The following is a 16,353-nucleotide window of genomic DNA, read 5'->3' on the forward strand; positions in this document are numbered from 1 at the left end:
CCAAGGAGTGGCTGGTGGGTTTGAACCGCCAGCCTTCTGTTCAGCAGTCAAGTGCCTTAGGCACTACACTACCAGAGCTTCCTATTAGTTTCATACAAATAAAGAGTTTCAAAATAATTATTTCATATACCCTATCTTTTAAGGAGCCTTGGTGGTGCAATGGTTAAGCACTTGACTCTTAACCTAAATGTCGGCAGTTCAAACCTATCAGCTGCTCTGTGGGAGAGAGATGTGGCAGTGTGCTTCTGTAAAGATTTAGAGCCTTGGAAACCCTATGGGGCTTTTCTGTCCTGTAGGGTTACTATGAGTCAGAATTGACTTGATGGCAGTGGAGTTGTATATTATATTTTGTAATAGGATAGCTTGCAGTCAATGAAAAAAGTGAAATAAGCCTATCTATATTAAAAAAAAAAAAAGGCCACATTACATTGAGTGACCAAAGTAGATTTTAGAAAATTGGTGTAACATGATTTAATTTACAACACGTGTATGTATGTGTGTGTGCATGTTATATATGTACTCATGCTTACATGTACTCAAAAACCTTAGTCTGGAGGAATGGATATATACCAAAATACTAGCAATGGTTTCTCTCTGTGAAGTGTGATTATGAGGATTCTCTTTCTTGTTTTAAACTTCTCCATGTTTTGCAGTTTTACTAAATGAGTATGGATTATATATATATATATATATAAAATAAAAGTAGTTGTCATTCTTTTGTAGAAATGTACTATTTTTATTTACGTGACCTGTGTTTGTTATATTGTTAGTAATGTTTTGAGAATAATTCAATACGTATTATATATATTTAAATTTGGGATAAAGAGTAATGAATATCTTTGGTACCTAAAATAATCGATATTTTTAAATTAGGAAAAATACTGAAGAATAGTGTGAATTTGAACCCTAGATCCAATTTTATAACCCTTTATGAAGCTACTTAATTTTCTTTGTTTCAGTTTTCTCACCTGTTATTGATAATAGTAATAACAATAGCAATAGTTCTAATACTATCTGTTTTGCAGGTTAGTTATAAGGATTAGAAATAATATATGGTTAATGCCTAATATAGTGGGTGCTATATAGTGGGTGGGAGCTCTGGTAGCATAGTGGCTAAGACACTTGACTGCTAACCAGAAGGCTGGCGGTTCAAACCCACCAGCCATTCCTCGGAAGGAAGGTTGGGCAATCCTACTTCCGTAGTGATACTGCCTCGGAAACCCAAGGAGGGCTCGCTATGAGTCAGGTTTGACTCGTCGGCACATAACAACAACAACAACATATAATAGGTACTTGACATATAATAAGCACTTAATAAATTAAGTATTATATGATTAATTAAGTTATTATATGTTATTATTAATTTGGCTGCCTCGGGAAATAAGTCGATGCTATTAACTGAGTTCAAGTATTTTAGAGGCGGGGATGGGTACAGAAAGGAACTGTAACAAAAAAGGACATAGAAAAGGACAGTCTATTTATTAACTAGGAGCTCTGGTAGTCTAGTGCCTAAGGCATTTGACTGCTCACTGGAAGGCTGGTGGTTCAAACCCACCAGCCACTCCTCAGAAAGAATGTTGGGCAATCTACTTCTGTAGTGATAATGCCTCAGAAACCCAATGGAGGTCACCATGAGTCCAATCCGACTTGACAGCAGTGAGTTTGATTTTTGGTTTATTTATAAACTATTTTAAAATGTAAATTTACTTAAATAAGAAAATCAGTAGTGGTACAATTCAACATTGTAGATTAAAATATTTACTAAAATATAAACACCTACTTGTTTCTTAAGCAGTTAAATATTTAATAGGCATGATAAATCTGAGATTTAACTCACTTTTCTTGTATAGCATTGGTAAAAGATTTACTGTTTTCTTGCAGAGTGCACAGTTGACTGAGATCATCAACAGTTTGATTGCCCCACTCAACTTGTCCCCAACTTCATCACCCCTCTCTTCCAAATCCTGTAGCCATAAATGTTTGGCTAATGGCATTTCTAAGAGGTTGGTAACATTTAAATAGTTTTGCTTCTAAATTTGGCTTTGCTTTATTTTATTTGATGTGTATGTTGTTTTCGTCTGTTAAATGTTGTTTATTAGTTGCCATCTAGTAGGCTCCAATTCATAGCAACCTCATGTATAACAGAATGAATTATTGCCTAGGCCTGGGCCTTTCTCACACTTTAAGTATTACAGCTATTTTTCTTTCTTCCACTTTTAAGTACTGTTTGAGTACAGTCAATCAACCATGCATATAATTTGGGGTTATATCAAACTTAAATAATTACTGAAACCAAACCCATTGCCATCAACTCAATTTCAACTCATAGCTGACCTACAGGGCAGAGTAAAATTGCCCTATTGTGTGTATAAGACTGCAAATATATATAGAAACAGACTGCCACATCTTTCTTCCATGAAACCACTGGAGGGTTTGAACTGCTGACTTTTCTCTTAGCAACCAAGCACTTAACCACTGCATCATCAGTTAAGTATAAACCTGAGAGTGAGAGTAAAAAGTTTCTAGGAAGTTTTACAATGTTTCTAAAAAAAAAAAAAAAATCAGTGATTCCACTTCCAATAGAAGTACTGCCTCACTTATGATACCTTCTATTTTGTGCCTTTTTTGTTCTTAAATGCTGCCCTTGCAATGCATTTTGAGGAAGAAATACCATAGAAATACTTGGAGCACAGAAGATTTGTAGATATTGCATGTAAAATTCAGGTTAACTTTTACTCAGTCATTTTATATCTTAACTTTTTTAAGATACTTTGTTCCTGAATATAATTAACATTATAATACCTACAGTCATTAATACTTATATATGTTATATCAATAAAAATATGTATACTATGAATTCAAATCTTGTTTTGGAAACAATGTTTGTTCTATTTTATCTTGCTTAAGTTCTCTTTTAACTTTTCCTTTTAAGATGTGATTATATGGTATCCTAACAGAATATTTTGTGTGTGCATCATCTATTTATGATTTTTCAAATGAAATTATAGTACAGGCTTCTTTGCTTTAATAACAGTAGAGGACTATGTGTAATATATTATTGGGAAGTAATTATACTAATAAATAAGTAATTTTTAGTATATTAAAAAAAACCTAAAATGGGAGGTCTGGTGGTGTAGTGCCTAATGCATTTGACTACTAACCAGAAATGTAATATATTATTGGGAAATAATTATATTAATAAATAAATAATTTTTAATACAGCATAGAAGAAATTGTGAATATTTCACCAAGGTGAAATTATGCTAAATAGGTAACACATTCTTATTGAAATTAGTGGATATAAATCAAGTCTTGAAATAATAATTTTACAATTCAATTTTTATTTCTAGTTCTAATTTTGAATACTTCAACAGTTTTATTTGTACTATTTTATCTATTCTTCTATTGTGGGATTAGTTCTTATGTTGGTTTTGCTTTATTTTTTGTTGAATATATATGCATTGACGAAGGAATACCCACTGCTGTCAAGTTGATTCTGACTCATAGCAACCGTATAGGACAGAGTAGAACTGCCCAATAGGGTTTCCAAGGCTGTAATCTTTACAGGAGTGGACTGCCTCATCTTTGTCCCATGCAGTGGCCAACAGTTTTGAACTGCTGACTTTCTGGTTAGCAGCCAAGTGTTTAACCACTGTGCTACCAGGGCTCCTCACTCTGTTTTAGAAGAAATCTGTCTTGGGAGAAGTATATAGCTAGAATGCTCCTTAGAAGCAAGGATGGTGAGACTTCATCTCATATTCTTTGGGCATGTCATCAGAAGGGACCAGTCCCTGGAAAAGGACATCATGCTCGTTAAAGTATAAACCAAAAAAACCCAAACTCAGTGCCGCCTAGTCAGATCCGACTCATAGCGACCCCTCCTTAGGTTTCCAAGACAGTATCATTATGGAAGTAGATCACCCAATCTTCCTTGTGAAGAGTGCTGGTAGGTTTGAAGTGCTAGTCCTCTGGTTAGCAGTCAAATATCTTAGGCACTACGCCATCAGAGGAAGACTATCGACAACATGGATTGACACAGTGGTTGCAACAATGGGCTCAAACATAGCAATGGTTATGAGTGTTGCACAGGACCAGTCAGGACCAGTGTTTTGTTCTGTTGTGCATAAAGTTGCAATGACAACAGGTATGCATTTTTCATCTGATTTAGTTTGAAAGTCATGTTACGTTGCATAGGGCAACTATGATATACTCATTTATGTGAACATATCCTCAATTAGGAAAGTCATAGTATGGGTAAATTAATAGTCATAAAATGCCATTAAATTACTGCGTAAGCATTGTCATTTGGGACTAAAGGCATTTTAGATAATATTTTGCTTCTCTAACCAAACACTACAGAAGGCTGGCTGTTCAAAACCACCGGCCACTCCTCGGAGGGAAGATTGGGCAATCTATTTCCATAGTGATACTGCCTCGGAAACCCAAGGAGGGGTCGCTATGAGTTGAATCTGACTCGACAGCAAGTAACAACAACAACCAAACACTGTTGCACATGTATGTGCTTACATATATGTCTATGCATGTATATGAGTGTGTGTGTGTGCGTGCGTGCACGCAGGTATTCATCTTAATGGACTTGCCTGATTTTGTTCATTTATTCACAGATCATTGACAAAACAACTATTTGCTATATGCCTATAGTCAAAATCCAAGGGATACAAACATGAGGAAGACAAAGTCTTTCCACTTTTAAATGACTCACATTTTACTGACTGAAATACATAACTATTTGAAATATATGATAATAATGGAAATACATATAGTTGTTTAGATGCTTGATTTTAAGGGTTAAGGGTGGTTATAGTTGAAAAAGATAACGCCTGAAGATACATAGATACAAGCAAAGGAAATACAGCCTTGGTTTTGCTTGCTAAATCATATTTTTCAATACCATCTACTAATAGTTTAAAGTTTTTTGTTGAAATCAGCTAGTAATTGCCATCTTTCCTGTTAGCAATCAGTTATTCCTACAAATTAATTGGAAGGTTTACTTTTTAAAATTCATAATAAATTGATTAAAACTCTATGAAAATGCATTGAGTAATTTGAAAGCAGATAAAAAGTTTGTTCTCCAAGGTTTTGAAGTGTGCCGATAATTAAAAAATGGCACAGCTTACTTGGAAAATATCCAAATGAATTTCCTGAAAAATACTCACTTACAACTAAGTAAGTTTGGCAGCTGAGTAGACACAATAGAAGAAAGAATGCATGAGGTAGAAGAGATAATACCTCTGACTCATGGTAACCCTATAGGACAGAAAAGAACTGCCCCATAGGGTTTCCAAGGCTCTAAATCTTTACAGAAGCACACTGCCATATGTCTCTCCCACAGAGTGGCTGATAGGTTTGAACTGCCAACATTTAGGTTAAGAGTCAAGTGCTTAACCATTGCACCACCAAGGCTCCTTAAAAGATAGGGTATATGAAATAATTATTTTGAAACTCTTTATTTGTATGAAACTAATAGGGAGCTCTGGTAGCGTAGTGCCTAAGGCACTTGACTGCTGACCAGAAAGTTGGTGGTTCAAACCCACCAGCCACTCCTGGGAAGGAAAGTTGGGCAATCTACTTCTGTAGTGATACTGCCTCGGAAACCCAAGGAGGGGTCGCTATGAGTCAGGTCCGACTCGATGGCACATAATAATAACAACAACAATCTGTATATTAATTTTTAGTGGGCCATATAGAAAATGTATTGTTTTACATAATTTTTAAAGGTATTTGTCATGTTTATACTGTCCTAATAATCTGTTAAGGAGCTCTGATGGCACAGTGGTTAAAGCATTTGGCTACTCACCAAAAGGTCAGCAGTTCGAACCCACCAGCTGTTCCACAGGAGAAAGATGAGATAGTCTACTTCCTAAAGATTTACAGCTTTGGAAACTCTATGGGGCTGTTGTACTGTGTCCTATAGGGTCACTGTGAATAGGAATCAACTTAATGGCAGTGGGTTTGGTTTGGATTTGGTTTTAATAATCTGTTCTCACAATGTCTTTAAAATAAATCCACTTGGTTAATTATTTTCCAGAGCAACCTGTTTGCACACTTGTTATTCATTGATTCCCACCTCCCTTCTCTCATTTAATGGTGGTATCCCCCAGAAAAGTGTTAGAGTTGCTTTTGACTTTATTAATCTTGGCAGCAGGGTCTTTGATGACTCACCAGGAAATGAGTAACTGAGAAGACTGAAGCCTTAGACAAATGAAGCATTACTCTAAAGTAATGATAAAATGTTGTAAGTTGCTCGTTGTTTACCTCATGAGGTATTATCTCTGAGAAAGTGAATTTCTGCTTGAAATAATGTTTACATTTTTGTTGTTGGTTTTTCTTTCAATGGGTCCTAGAATATCACATGATGTTAAATTTCCAATGAATCATTGTCATGCTGTTTAGCTTCACTAATACTAATTATCTTACATGAAATGCAAACACTCATTTTAATTTGGTATCATAATTGAAAATCTGCAGTTAAATCTGCTAACTAATCATATATAAAGTTAATCTTTTACACTCATAATATTTTCAGTAGTCATTTCTCAGTTATGAGAAAACATTGTTTGTTGATAGCATATTTCAGCCTGAAGTTTTCAGCATAATTTGGGATTCCTGTAGATGACATTATCCTATTAGCACCAGAACTACTTATGTGAAGTCAATAAAAACTCACTGCCATCAAGTTGATTCCATAGTCCATAGTCTGACAGGATAGAACTGTCCATAGAATTTACAAAGCTGTACATCTTTATGAAAGCAGAGTGCCACATCTTTCTACCATGGAGCAGCTGGTGAATTCAAACCACCAACCTTTTGGTTAGCAGTCAAATGCCTTAACCAGTGTACCACTAGAGCTTCTTATATGATGTCTATAGGGAAATGAAACCTTCTCTGGTTTTTAAAGTAATACCGGTAGGAATTACTTTCTTTTGTTAAAAGCTTATGTTTCTCTTTATGTCTAAGAACATAATATTATAGGTGAATGTTTAAATAATCACGGTACCACTGTTGTATGAAAGATTATGTAACTGTTAAAATTATGTATATAGAAAGTATGTAATCATAGGGGAACATGCTTATGTTGGAATGTTCAATGGGAAGATTAGGATACCAAAATCACCGTATGGTATGGTTTCATAGGGGGGAAAAAAGGAAAGGATATGTATCAAAATTTCAGTGCAATATATTTGTGTTTAGATGAGGAAATTTTAAAGTATTTTTTTACTTTTTCCTTTTAGTTTTTCTATATTTCACAGTTTCTCTTAAGATGAAAAATAGTAATTTTCAGGGCCGTCCCAACTTCCCTGAAAATTGTACCTCATGTCAAAGAAATCGCTTAGAGATTATACTTTAAAATCTGAACTATATCTCCCAAATTACAGACCTCATAGAAATGGACAAACTGTGCCTCTATTCTCAGGTGAAAAATATGGCTGATCTACTGGCTTAATGACTTTGCTTTTATGCTTGAAGAGTTAAGAATGGCAGAAAGGAATGCAGTAGTCAATTTCCCTCTCTCTCTTTATTGTGGAAAACTGCAGACTGTATAGAAACCACAGGGAAGTGAACTTGTATATTCCCAGCTTTAACAATTCTTGGTACTTTGCTAACTTGTTTCATTTATTCCACTTCTAACACTTTTTTTTCCCTAGGAATTTTATAAAATCAGATTCTACTGAGTACCATGTCAAGTGTAAATACTTTTGTGATAACCCCTCCTTTTTTTATATATATACCCACCATGTTATTATCACACTTAGTAATTAGTGATATCAACTGTAATTCATTACTGTCATCCAATTTCATATCCATATTCAAATGTATCCAGTTTTCTCAAAATTATCTTTTTATGACTGTTATAATCAGGATTTAAACAAAGCCCATAAATTATGTTTGATATTATTATGAAAATTCAGAGAATACTAAGAACAAAGCAGAAATTGTTTATATTACTGAGGCTATAATTCCTTCCTATCATTTTTATACAATATTTTCATAGTTGAGATCTATTGTATGTAGTTGTTTTAGCCCTCTAGTGCTACTCTAACAGAAAATACCACAAATGGGTGGCTTAAACAAACAAATGTGTAAGAGATCATAATTTAGGAGGCTTGAAGTTCAAGTTCAAAGTGCCAACTCTAGGGCTGGGTGAAAGCCCCTCAGCCTTGGGCTTTATCTCTGCCTCTTGCTCCCAGCTTCTCTTAACTCAAGACAGCTGCTGGCTGCTGAGTCTGATAAACCCAAGCTCAACAAGTAAAATGGCATAGTCCCAAGATGAACAAACAACACAACAGACAACTGGTTCAAGTTCAGAAACAGTCCCATGATCAGCAGGGCCAGCATGGCAGGCTGCTGAGTGAACACCTTGGCTAAATGAAGGTTTTAAGTGTGCCAAAAAGCTCTAGAGACCCTTCTCAATGCTTTCTCTTATATACTAGAAGCAGACCTTATTGCTAAGGCAGCTACTCAGCTGCTCCAGTAGGTTCTACTAACTACCACCGTAGTTTTATGGCTTTTTTCAGGAATATTATTATCTCAACCTTTTTCTGCTGAAAATATTTTAATGATTACATAATATTTCATGGAATAGATGTACCTTAATTTTGAAAATCAGTGTACTGTAATTTTTTTTAGAAAGACTTCATTTTTCTGAAAAAGACATTTTACGGTATAGTACCACTCAGTGTCCTACTGCTAAATTGAGGACACTTGTATTTTTGAGTAAGGGGTACAGTTCCCTTATTTCATATCCAGATTTGAGTGGGGTGAGGAATGATGAGGGTACTATTTTCTCTACACGAGATAATGCCTGTATCTTATCCATTGGTCATTTGAGAGAGTTCTTTAGGCTTTGCCATTTGAGAGACAGATAATGGCCCTAGTGGGCCATTTGTAGTAAGTCCTTTTTTTCCCTGCAGTTTCTTTAGAACTGGTTATGTCTCTCCTATATTCATTGGGCTATCTGAGTATATGTTGAATTCATTTCTATGAACATTGTCAAGGGACAAGGATGTAGTGACTTCAGCTAAGGACTTTAGGCAGTGAGGAAAGTTGGAAATGGTTGCTACCTACCTTAGCTGTTATAGGTTGAATCCTTCAAATAATTTCAACTGGTTAAAAGGGGAAATCTGAAATAGAGATTACAAGTTATGTAAAAACAGTGATTGTTAGGTGTGTGTATTTATAAGTTTGTATGGAAAACTAAGGGGTTCTTACAGTCTCTCTGGTGAGCATGCACATTCTAATTCTCTACTCCAGTGCTGATTTTTACTTTTCCTTAAGTGTGTTTAATATCAGAATGGTGTGAATGTGGAGAAGTGTTGAAAACCATTTGGCCTAAAACAGTGTTTTAAAATGCTATGTTGAATATTTACTCTCTGCTATTCCTTGAGCTTAGTTTTTTTGGCTTCATAGTGTATTTTAGGTCAAAGGGCAGTGGCTATGGGCGATGTTGCACAATTTGAAAAGAACAGGCCAACTTTGTTCAATATACCATGGACTGACATTGGCCTCTGTCTCTGTTGGCTAACTCGTCAGTCATGGTCCTGGTATAGAAGGGCAGTCTCTTATTGTGATCTTCCTGCCTTTTTAAAAATCTTAGTGTTTTGGATCTTTTTAATTTCCTACAAACAACAGTGAACTCTGAGTGTAGTCTAATGTCACAGATGATAAAATTCCAAGAGCACATTTATCACATATCATCAGAAGATTAAAAAAAAATCTCAAAATATTTTAGGGTTATAACACTGCTGCAGATTTCATTCAATTGGTATGTAATTCTTATTTAAATAAGATGAGCAACTCATCATGCAATGAGACTTTTTAAAACCTGTGTTGCTGTGTTTAGCTGCCGTTGAATCAGCCCCAGAAGGTTTTCTTGGCTATTATGTTTCTGAAAACAGTTCCCCAGGTCTTTCTTCCATGGCGCTGTGGGATGGGTTCATACCATCAGCGTCTTCAGTTGGCAGCCAAGTGTAAACAAGTAGCCCGATGTAATTTCACCAATACGCAAAAAAGAATCTGTCAATAGTGAAAAACACTATAGTATACATGCATTTGTCATTAATTTACAATGAACACTGATACTATACTAGTGAACTCATACAAGCATTTTCCAACCTAGATAGATATTTGTATTGCAGGAAAAAAGAGCAGAAATTACATTTATAGTTTCTAATATGTAATTTCCTGGTTAATGTCAATTTTTTTCACCAGTTGTTACCACAAAATTAGTACTCCTCTGTCATTGACCAAGGCAATTTACATTTAGTTTTCTTTGTCTTTTTGTTTTGTTTTGTTTTATTCTCTCCCCCTTGCCCAATTATTTGATGGCATTTTAGTGCTTCAGAGAATTTAGATGAGCTCTCTTCCTCCAGTAGCTGGTTCCTTAACCAGAAGCACAGTAAGAAAAGGAGAAAAGACAGGACAAGATTGAAATCTCCATCTTTGACTGTCATGAGTACAGCAGCCCGAACAAGACCACTTCAGAGTTTCCACAAACGAAAACTCTACAGATTGACCCCTACTTTTTATTGGACTCAGCAGGTAAGGGTTGCCTTTGGGAAAACATGAACAAAGATGTTACTTTTATTTTGTGTATATTGCACATATAAGACATGGATTTTTAATAGATTATTGTTTAGAATAATTAAATCTAGAAAACATTAAAAATATAGTTTAAAAATGATATAATAGGTATTGATAATATGTAGGTGGGATTTAATAATTTTTAAAAAGTACAGTGTGCTCTGAAATTTCTCACATTCCCAGTTTTTTTTCCTTTATTAAACTCACTATTATACTTAAATTTATTGAATGAAAATTAGATATGAAGGCAATGTTTTAAATTTACTGGTAAGGGTAATAAGGAAAACACAAATCTATCACATATTTATCTTGTGCCTATTTGATCAGGTAAATAAACCTACACAGCTGTCAGTTATTTTGGAGGGAATGTCATTAATCTCCCTTTTAGCTTTCATATTTGTTAATCCTGGTAAGTGCTTCTTTTTTCCTTCTAGAATGTAAGCAATTCAGTTTTAGTTGTATATGCTTACACTCTATACAGATAAGGTGTACTTCATTTAAAGCATTCCTTTCGAAAACACTTCATTTGTAAACAAATGTTGAATATACTTTTCTCAAATCATATCTGAAACTGTAGTGAAGTGCAAAGTAATTTTTGTTTAGTTCTTGCTGTATAATATACTGTATTCTTTTAGATTCCTTAATAGCATCTTTAATGCTGTCATTTAATACTGATTATTTCTACTCATTAGTACATTAACTCTTTTAAATAGATTTGTGTGAAAATCAGGATGCTTTGTTTCTCCAGTGGCATAGTGCCTAAGGCATTTGACTGCTAACCAGAAGGCTGGCAGTTCAAACCCACTAGCTACTCCTTGGAAGGAAGATTGGGCAATCTACTTCCATAGAGAAACCACCTTGGAAACCCAAGGAGGGGTCACTTTGAGTATCTAGACTCCAGGGCAGTGAGTTCGATTTTTTTTAAGAACCAATTTTAAGTTTTATCAGCATCCAATTATAAATAGAATAGAATTCTGACAAATTAGTTTTTATCGATGGACTGATTTCTACCATTTAGTAATTCAGACATTTTTAGTACGATTTCTCCAACTTGAAAATACTGTAAAAAAAAGTAAGTTTTGGTTTAGAATTTAAAAAATATATGTATTTTATTTTAACCTAATGGGAAAATGTTATTTTTATTTAAAGTTACTGCAAGCAATAGATAAATAACATTTTTGAAAGTGACTTTGTGATTTCATAGTCATAACTAGAATTATCTAAAATATCTTACATATGAATATAATATTCTTACCAGAAGAAATCTACTTGAATAATTAGGTGGTTTGCTAGTTGTTAGTAAAATGTGATATATGCCTTCATTATGTAAAGATTATCCTGGAAAGGTGTGAATAATTTTAAAACTTTCAGCAGACAAAGGAAGAAGCAAGTTGAAATTATTGTTAATAATAGACTGGTGGAGGGTCTGGGTGGTATAATGGATTAATGCACTATCCAAAAGATTGAATGTTCAAGTCTACCCAGAGATAGCTTGGAAGCAAGGCCTGGTGATGTACTCCCGAAAAATCAACCACTGAAGACCCCAGGGAGCACAGTTCTCCTCTGACACACATGGGTCACTTGAGTCAGAATTGACTTGATGGCAGCTGGTAGCTAGGTTAATGGAACAGGGAGCTCATTGTTTATTCTCAAATAGTTTTATTATTATCTACCATATTCTAGTCACTATGCTAAACATTCTCAGTACATTGTTTTATTTAATTCTCAAATATATAACTATGAAGTTTAATTAATCCCATCTTCAGATATGCAAATTGAGGCTTAGAGGATCAAGTAATTTGCCTAGAGTCACACAGTTAGTAAGCAATTAGTCTGATTTCAGAGTTCTTGTTCTTACCCACTACATTGAGAGCAACAAAAATAAACAAAATCCTGGAGGCAGAGACAAGATGACATCTTGTTAACATACACCACCCATACTCCACCTAATCCCTCCACAACAGAGACTCAGAAAAATCGAGTGAAACAGATACAAATAATGATCCTGGTATTCTGAGCATCTAATGAGAAGATAAAGTATTAGATTGAGTGCAGATTGGAAAGGGAAATGGAGTGAGGTCAGTGACTAGGAAGAGAAAAGAAGGTGGGACCCACTATAGAGTAGCCGTTATAAACACAGAGGCAACTTCACAGAATCCACATGGCATTAAAGACACAGGGTAGACAGATTAGGGGGATTTCAAGGTGAGCTAAAGTTACGTGGGAGCTGGGAAAGGAATGTACAGGGAAGGGGGTCAGATTTCCAGTGGCACAAGTGGCCACGAAGTGAAGAGGGAGCAAAGGAAAAGGAATAGAAGAATTTACCCCTATAGGAGCTCTGGTAGCATAGTGCCTAAGGCACTTGACTGCTAACCAGAAGGCTGGTGGTTCAAACCCACCAGCCGCTCCTTGGAAGGAAGATGGGGCAATCTACTTCCGTAGTGATACTGCCTCGGAAACCCAAGGAGGAGTCACTATGAATCGGGTCCGACTCGACAGCACATAACAACAAACCAAATTCCAAAGTGGACTGCTGCTGTCGAGTTAATTCCAGCTCATAGTGACCCTTTTTGGAATGGAGTGGAGCTGCCTCCTGGGGTTTACAGAGTTGTGGATCTTTGCAGAGGAGGGCTATGTCATCTTTCTCCTGCAGGGCAGCTAGTGGGTTCGAGCCACCGGCCTTTGACTGATGGCTGAGTGCCACCCTCAGCAAACCTCTCTAAACAGACAGACCCAGGGGCTGCAGGTGTCCCTTCACCCACATCATAAGAGGCCAGCATCTGAAGCCTTCTCTTTTGGAGGTGGCCACTCGAACCAGGCTCTTTTCATTTAGCTACTAGCTGCCATAACTAGTGGGAGCTCTGGTAGCATAGTGCCTAAGGCACTTGACTGCTAACCAGAAGGCTGGCGGTTCAAACCCACCAACCACTCCTTGGAAGGAAGATGGGGCAATCTACTTCCGTAGTGATACTGCCTCCGAAACCCAAGGAGGGGTCGCTATGAGTTGGGTCCAACTCGATGGCACATAACAACAACAACAACAGCCATAACTAGAAAAATCCCTCCTCCTCATTTCCATTATCTTCCCTTTATTGTTTCCCTTTCCTTTTCCCCAGTTTTTCTTCCATTTTATCTGTTCATTGATCCCTCTTCCTCATCTTCTTTCATTTTTATGAATCTTTCATCTGCCCACTTTCCCTTTTTATCTTTTTCTCTTTTATCTTTACCTCTTTTCCATTTCTTCTCCTTGGTTGTCTTTTTTTTCCCCCTCTTTGTTCCTGCCCTGTGCAATAGGAGGAAGACACTTAACTCACTACCCAGTTAGCCATATCTACTACACTGACCAACTCACCCTATGGAAAAACACCACCACCAGCTCCTGCACCATGGTATCAGTAACAGACAATAGACAATACCTCCTCATACCAACTGCAGCTTCTCCTCACAACACAGCCCCACATCAACATTCTCACCAGTTATTCCACCAGATACAGCAGTCATGTGACCCAGTGCTGCCAAGCTAACAACCAAAGAAGCACACCTGCCCCACACCTCTGGATATATCAAAACAAAGCAAAACAAAAAGCCAGGGGAAACAAATCAGCATGTTACCAACAAATAAAAGATAGCAACTTCAAAATGTCTTGGAGACAGCAGACATCTTCAACTCAAACATAGAAACAAGACAAGATATCAAAAGCAGGTTACAAACTAAAGAACTAGGAAATCTCCCTAAGGAAAAACAGGTAATAGAACTACCCAGTAAGGAATTCAAAAGGTTCAAAAGGTATGTGTGTGTGTGTGTGTGTGTGTGTCTCCATCCATCCATCCATCTACCAAGAGCTCAAGGAAACCATAAACAAAAGCAAGGAAAAAACAGACAATACCCTTGAGGAATTCAGGAAAATCTACAAGAGCAATATGATAAAATAGACAATGAGAAATCATACAAAAGCAGTAACTAGAAATCCAAAAGATGAACACTAAAATTACAGAGATAGATAACACATTAGAAGGACAAAAGAGTAGAATAGAACTGACTGAAGAATGCATTTCCCAGCTAGGAGACAGATCCAGCTTATATAAGGAAAATTCAGAGAAAAAGAATAAAGAGAAATGAAGAAAACTTAATACTTATATGGGATGATATCAAAAGAAATAGCGTAGTCTGATTGGAATGCCACAAAAAGAGGAGACAAAAAATATATATAACTGAAACCCAGATATAACTGTCAAACACTTGCTAGCAGAAAACTTTCCCCAATATCATGAAAGATGAAAATATATCCTTCCAAGAAGCTCAACAAACTCCATATAGAATAGACACCAAGAGAGTCACCAGGACATATAATAATCAAGCTTTCCAAAACCAAAGACAAAGAAAGAATCTTGAGAACAGCTCAGGAAATACAAAATGTCACAGTGGACAACCAATAGTAATAAACTCTGATTTCTCAGCAGAAACCATGCAGGCAAGAAGACAATGGGATGACATATGGGAGATTGGGGGAATCTTGAAGGAAAAGCATTGCCAACCAAGAATCATAGACACTCTGACCCTCAAATATGAGGGTGAAATTTAAGACATTCCCAGACAAACAGAAATTAAGGGAATTTATAAAAACCAGACCAACCCTATAAGAAGTGCTAAAGGGAGCCCTTCCAAAAGAAAACCAACAATGGAAGACAACAAATTAAGATCAAGACACATGACAACACCACTCAGAAACCAAACCAGAAAAAGAATTCTCAAAATTAAAATAAGCTTACAAAAAGGTAAAAAGAGAACTAGAGGAGTCAATCTGTAAACACCACCAACAACAAAGGAAATTAAAAAAAAAAAAAAAAAAAAAAACCTCACTGCTGTTGAGTCGGTTCTGACTCATAGTGACCCCTCCTTGGGTTTCTGAGGTGGTATCTCTATAGAAGTAGATTGCCCAGTCTTACAAAAAGGTAAACAGAGAACTAGAGGAGTCAATCTTAAACAACACCACCAACAAAGGAAATTAAAAAAAAAAAAAAAACCTCACATGCATAGAGGAAATAAATGATACATGTGGTGGTGGTGTGGTGTTGTTTGCCGTTGAGTTGGACCCTACTCATAGCCCCCTCCTTGGGTTTCCAAGGCAGTATCACCACGGAAGTAGATTGCCCCATCTTCCTTCCGGGGAGTGGCTGGTGAGTTTGAACCTCCAGCCTTCTGGTTAGCAGTCAAGTGCTTTAGGCACTAAGCTACCAGAGCTCCTAAATGATACATAGAGGAAATAAATGATAATTACAAAATTTTCAAATGGAGAGGAAGTTAGGACAATGTCTATATAGAACGGACTCTTTCATACTTAGGAGATAAAAATTGACTACAGGGTAACCACAAAGAAAATTAAGTCTTCTGACCAAAATAAGAAATAAGAAACTTAGTAAAACACAAGTAACAAGGACTTAGAAAACACAAAATGAACAACAATAAAGAAAAGAGAAAGAAAACTCAGTAACAAAATGAACTCAGCACAGATGAAATATTTGGAACAAAAAACCACCAACAGCATAACAAACAATGGCAGCAATGAATTCATACCTATCATTACTTACACTGAATGTGAATGGACTAAATACACCAGTCAAGAGAAAGAGAGTAGCATACTGGATGAGAAAAGAAGACTGCCACTGAGTCAGTTCTGACCCATGGTAACCCCATTGGGTTTCTAACGCTGTAAATTTTTGCAGAAGGAGACTGCCTAATCTTTCTTCCAT

The 16,353-nt window shown here is 36.2% G+C and overlaps 1 protein-coding gene across 1 annotated transcript in view; it reads left to right on the plus strand.

Annotated features, from left to right (window-relative positions):
* KANSL1L (KAT8 regulatory NSL complex subunit 1 like) overlaps positions 1–16,353 on the plus strand; it is a 162,642-nt gene that overhangs the window by 95,027 nt on the left and 51,262 nt on the right. Inside the window, exons 4-5 of the mRNA XM_007935904.1 lie at positions 1,882–2,003; positions 10,356–10,560. Coding sequence (XP_007934095.1) covers positions 1,882–2,003; positions 10,356–10,560 — 327 coding nt within the window. The remainder of the gene's footprint in view (positions 1–1,881; positions 2,004–10,355; positions 10,561–16,353) is intronic.

Source organism: Orycteropus afer, unplaced genomic scaffold (genome assembly GCF_000298275.1).
Source record: "Orycteropus afer afer isolate SDZICR_OR568_19922 unplaced genomic scaffold, OryAfe1.0 scaffold00002, whole genome shotgun sequence".
NCBI classification, from domain to species: Eukaryota; Metazoa; Chordata; class Mammalia; order Tubulidentata; family Orycteropodidae; genus Orycteropus; species Orycteropus afer.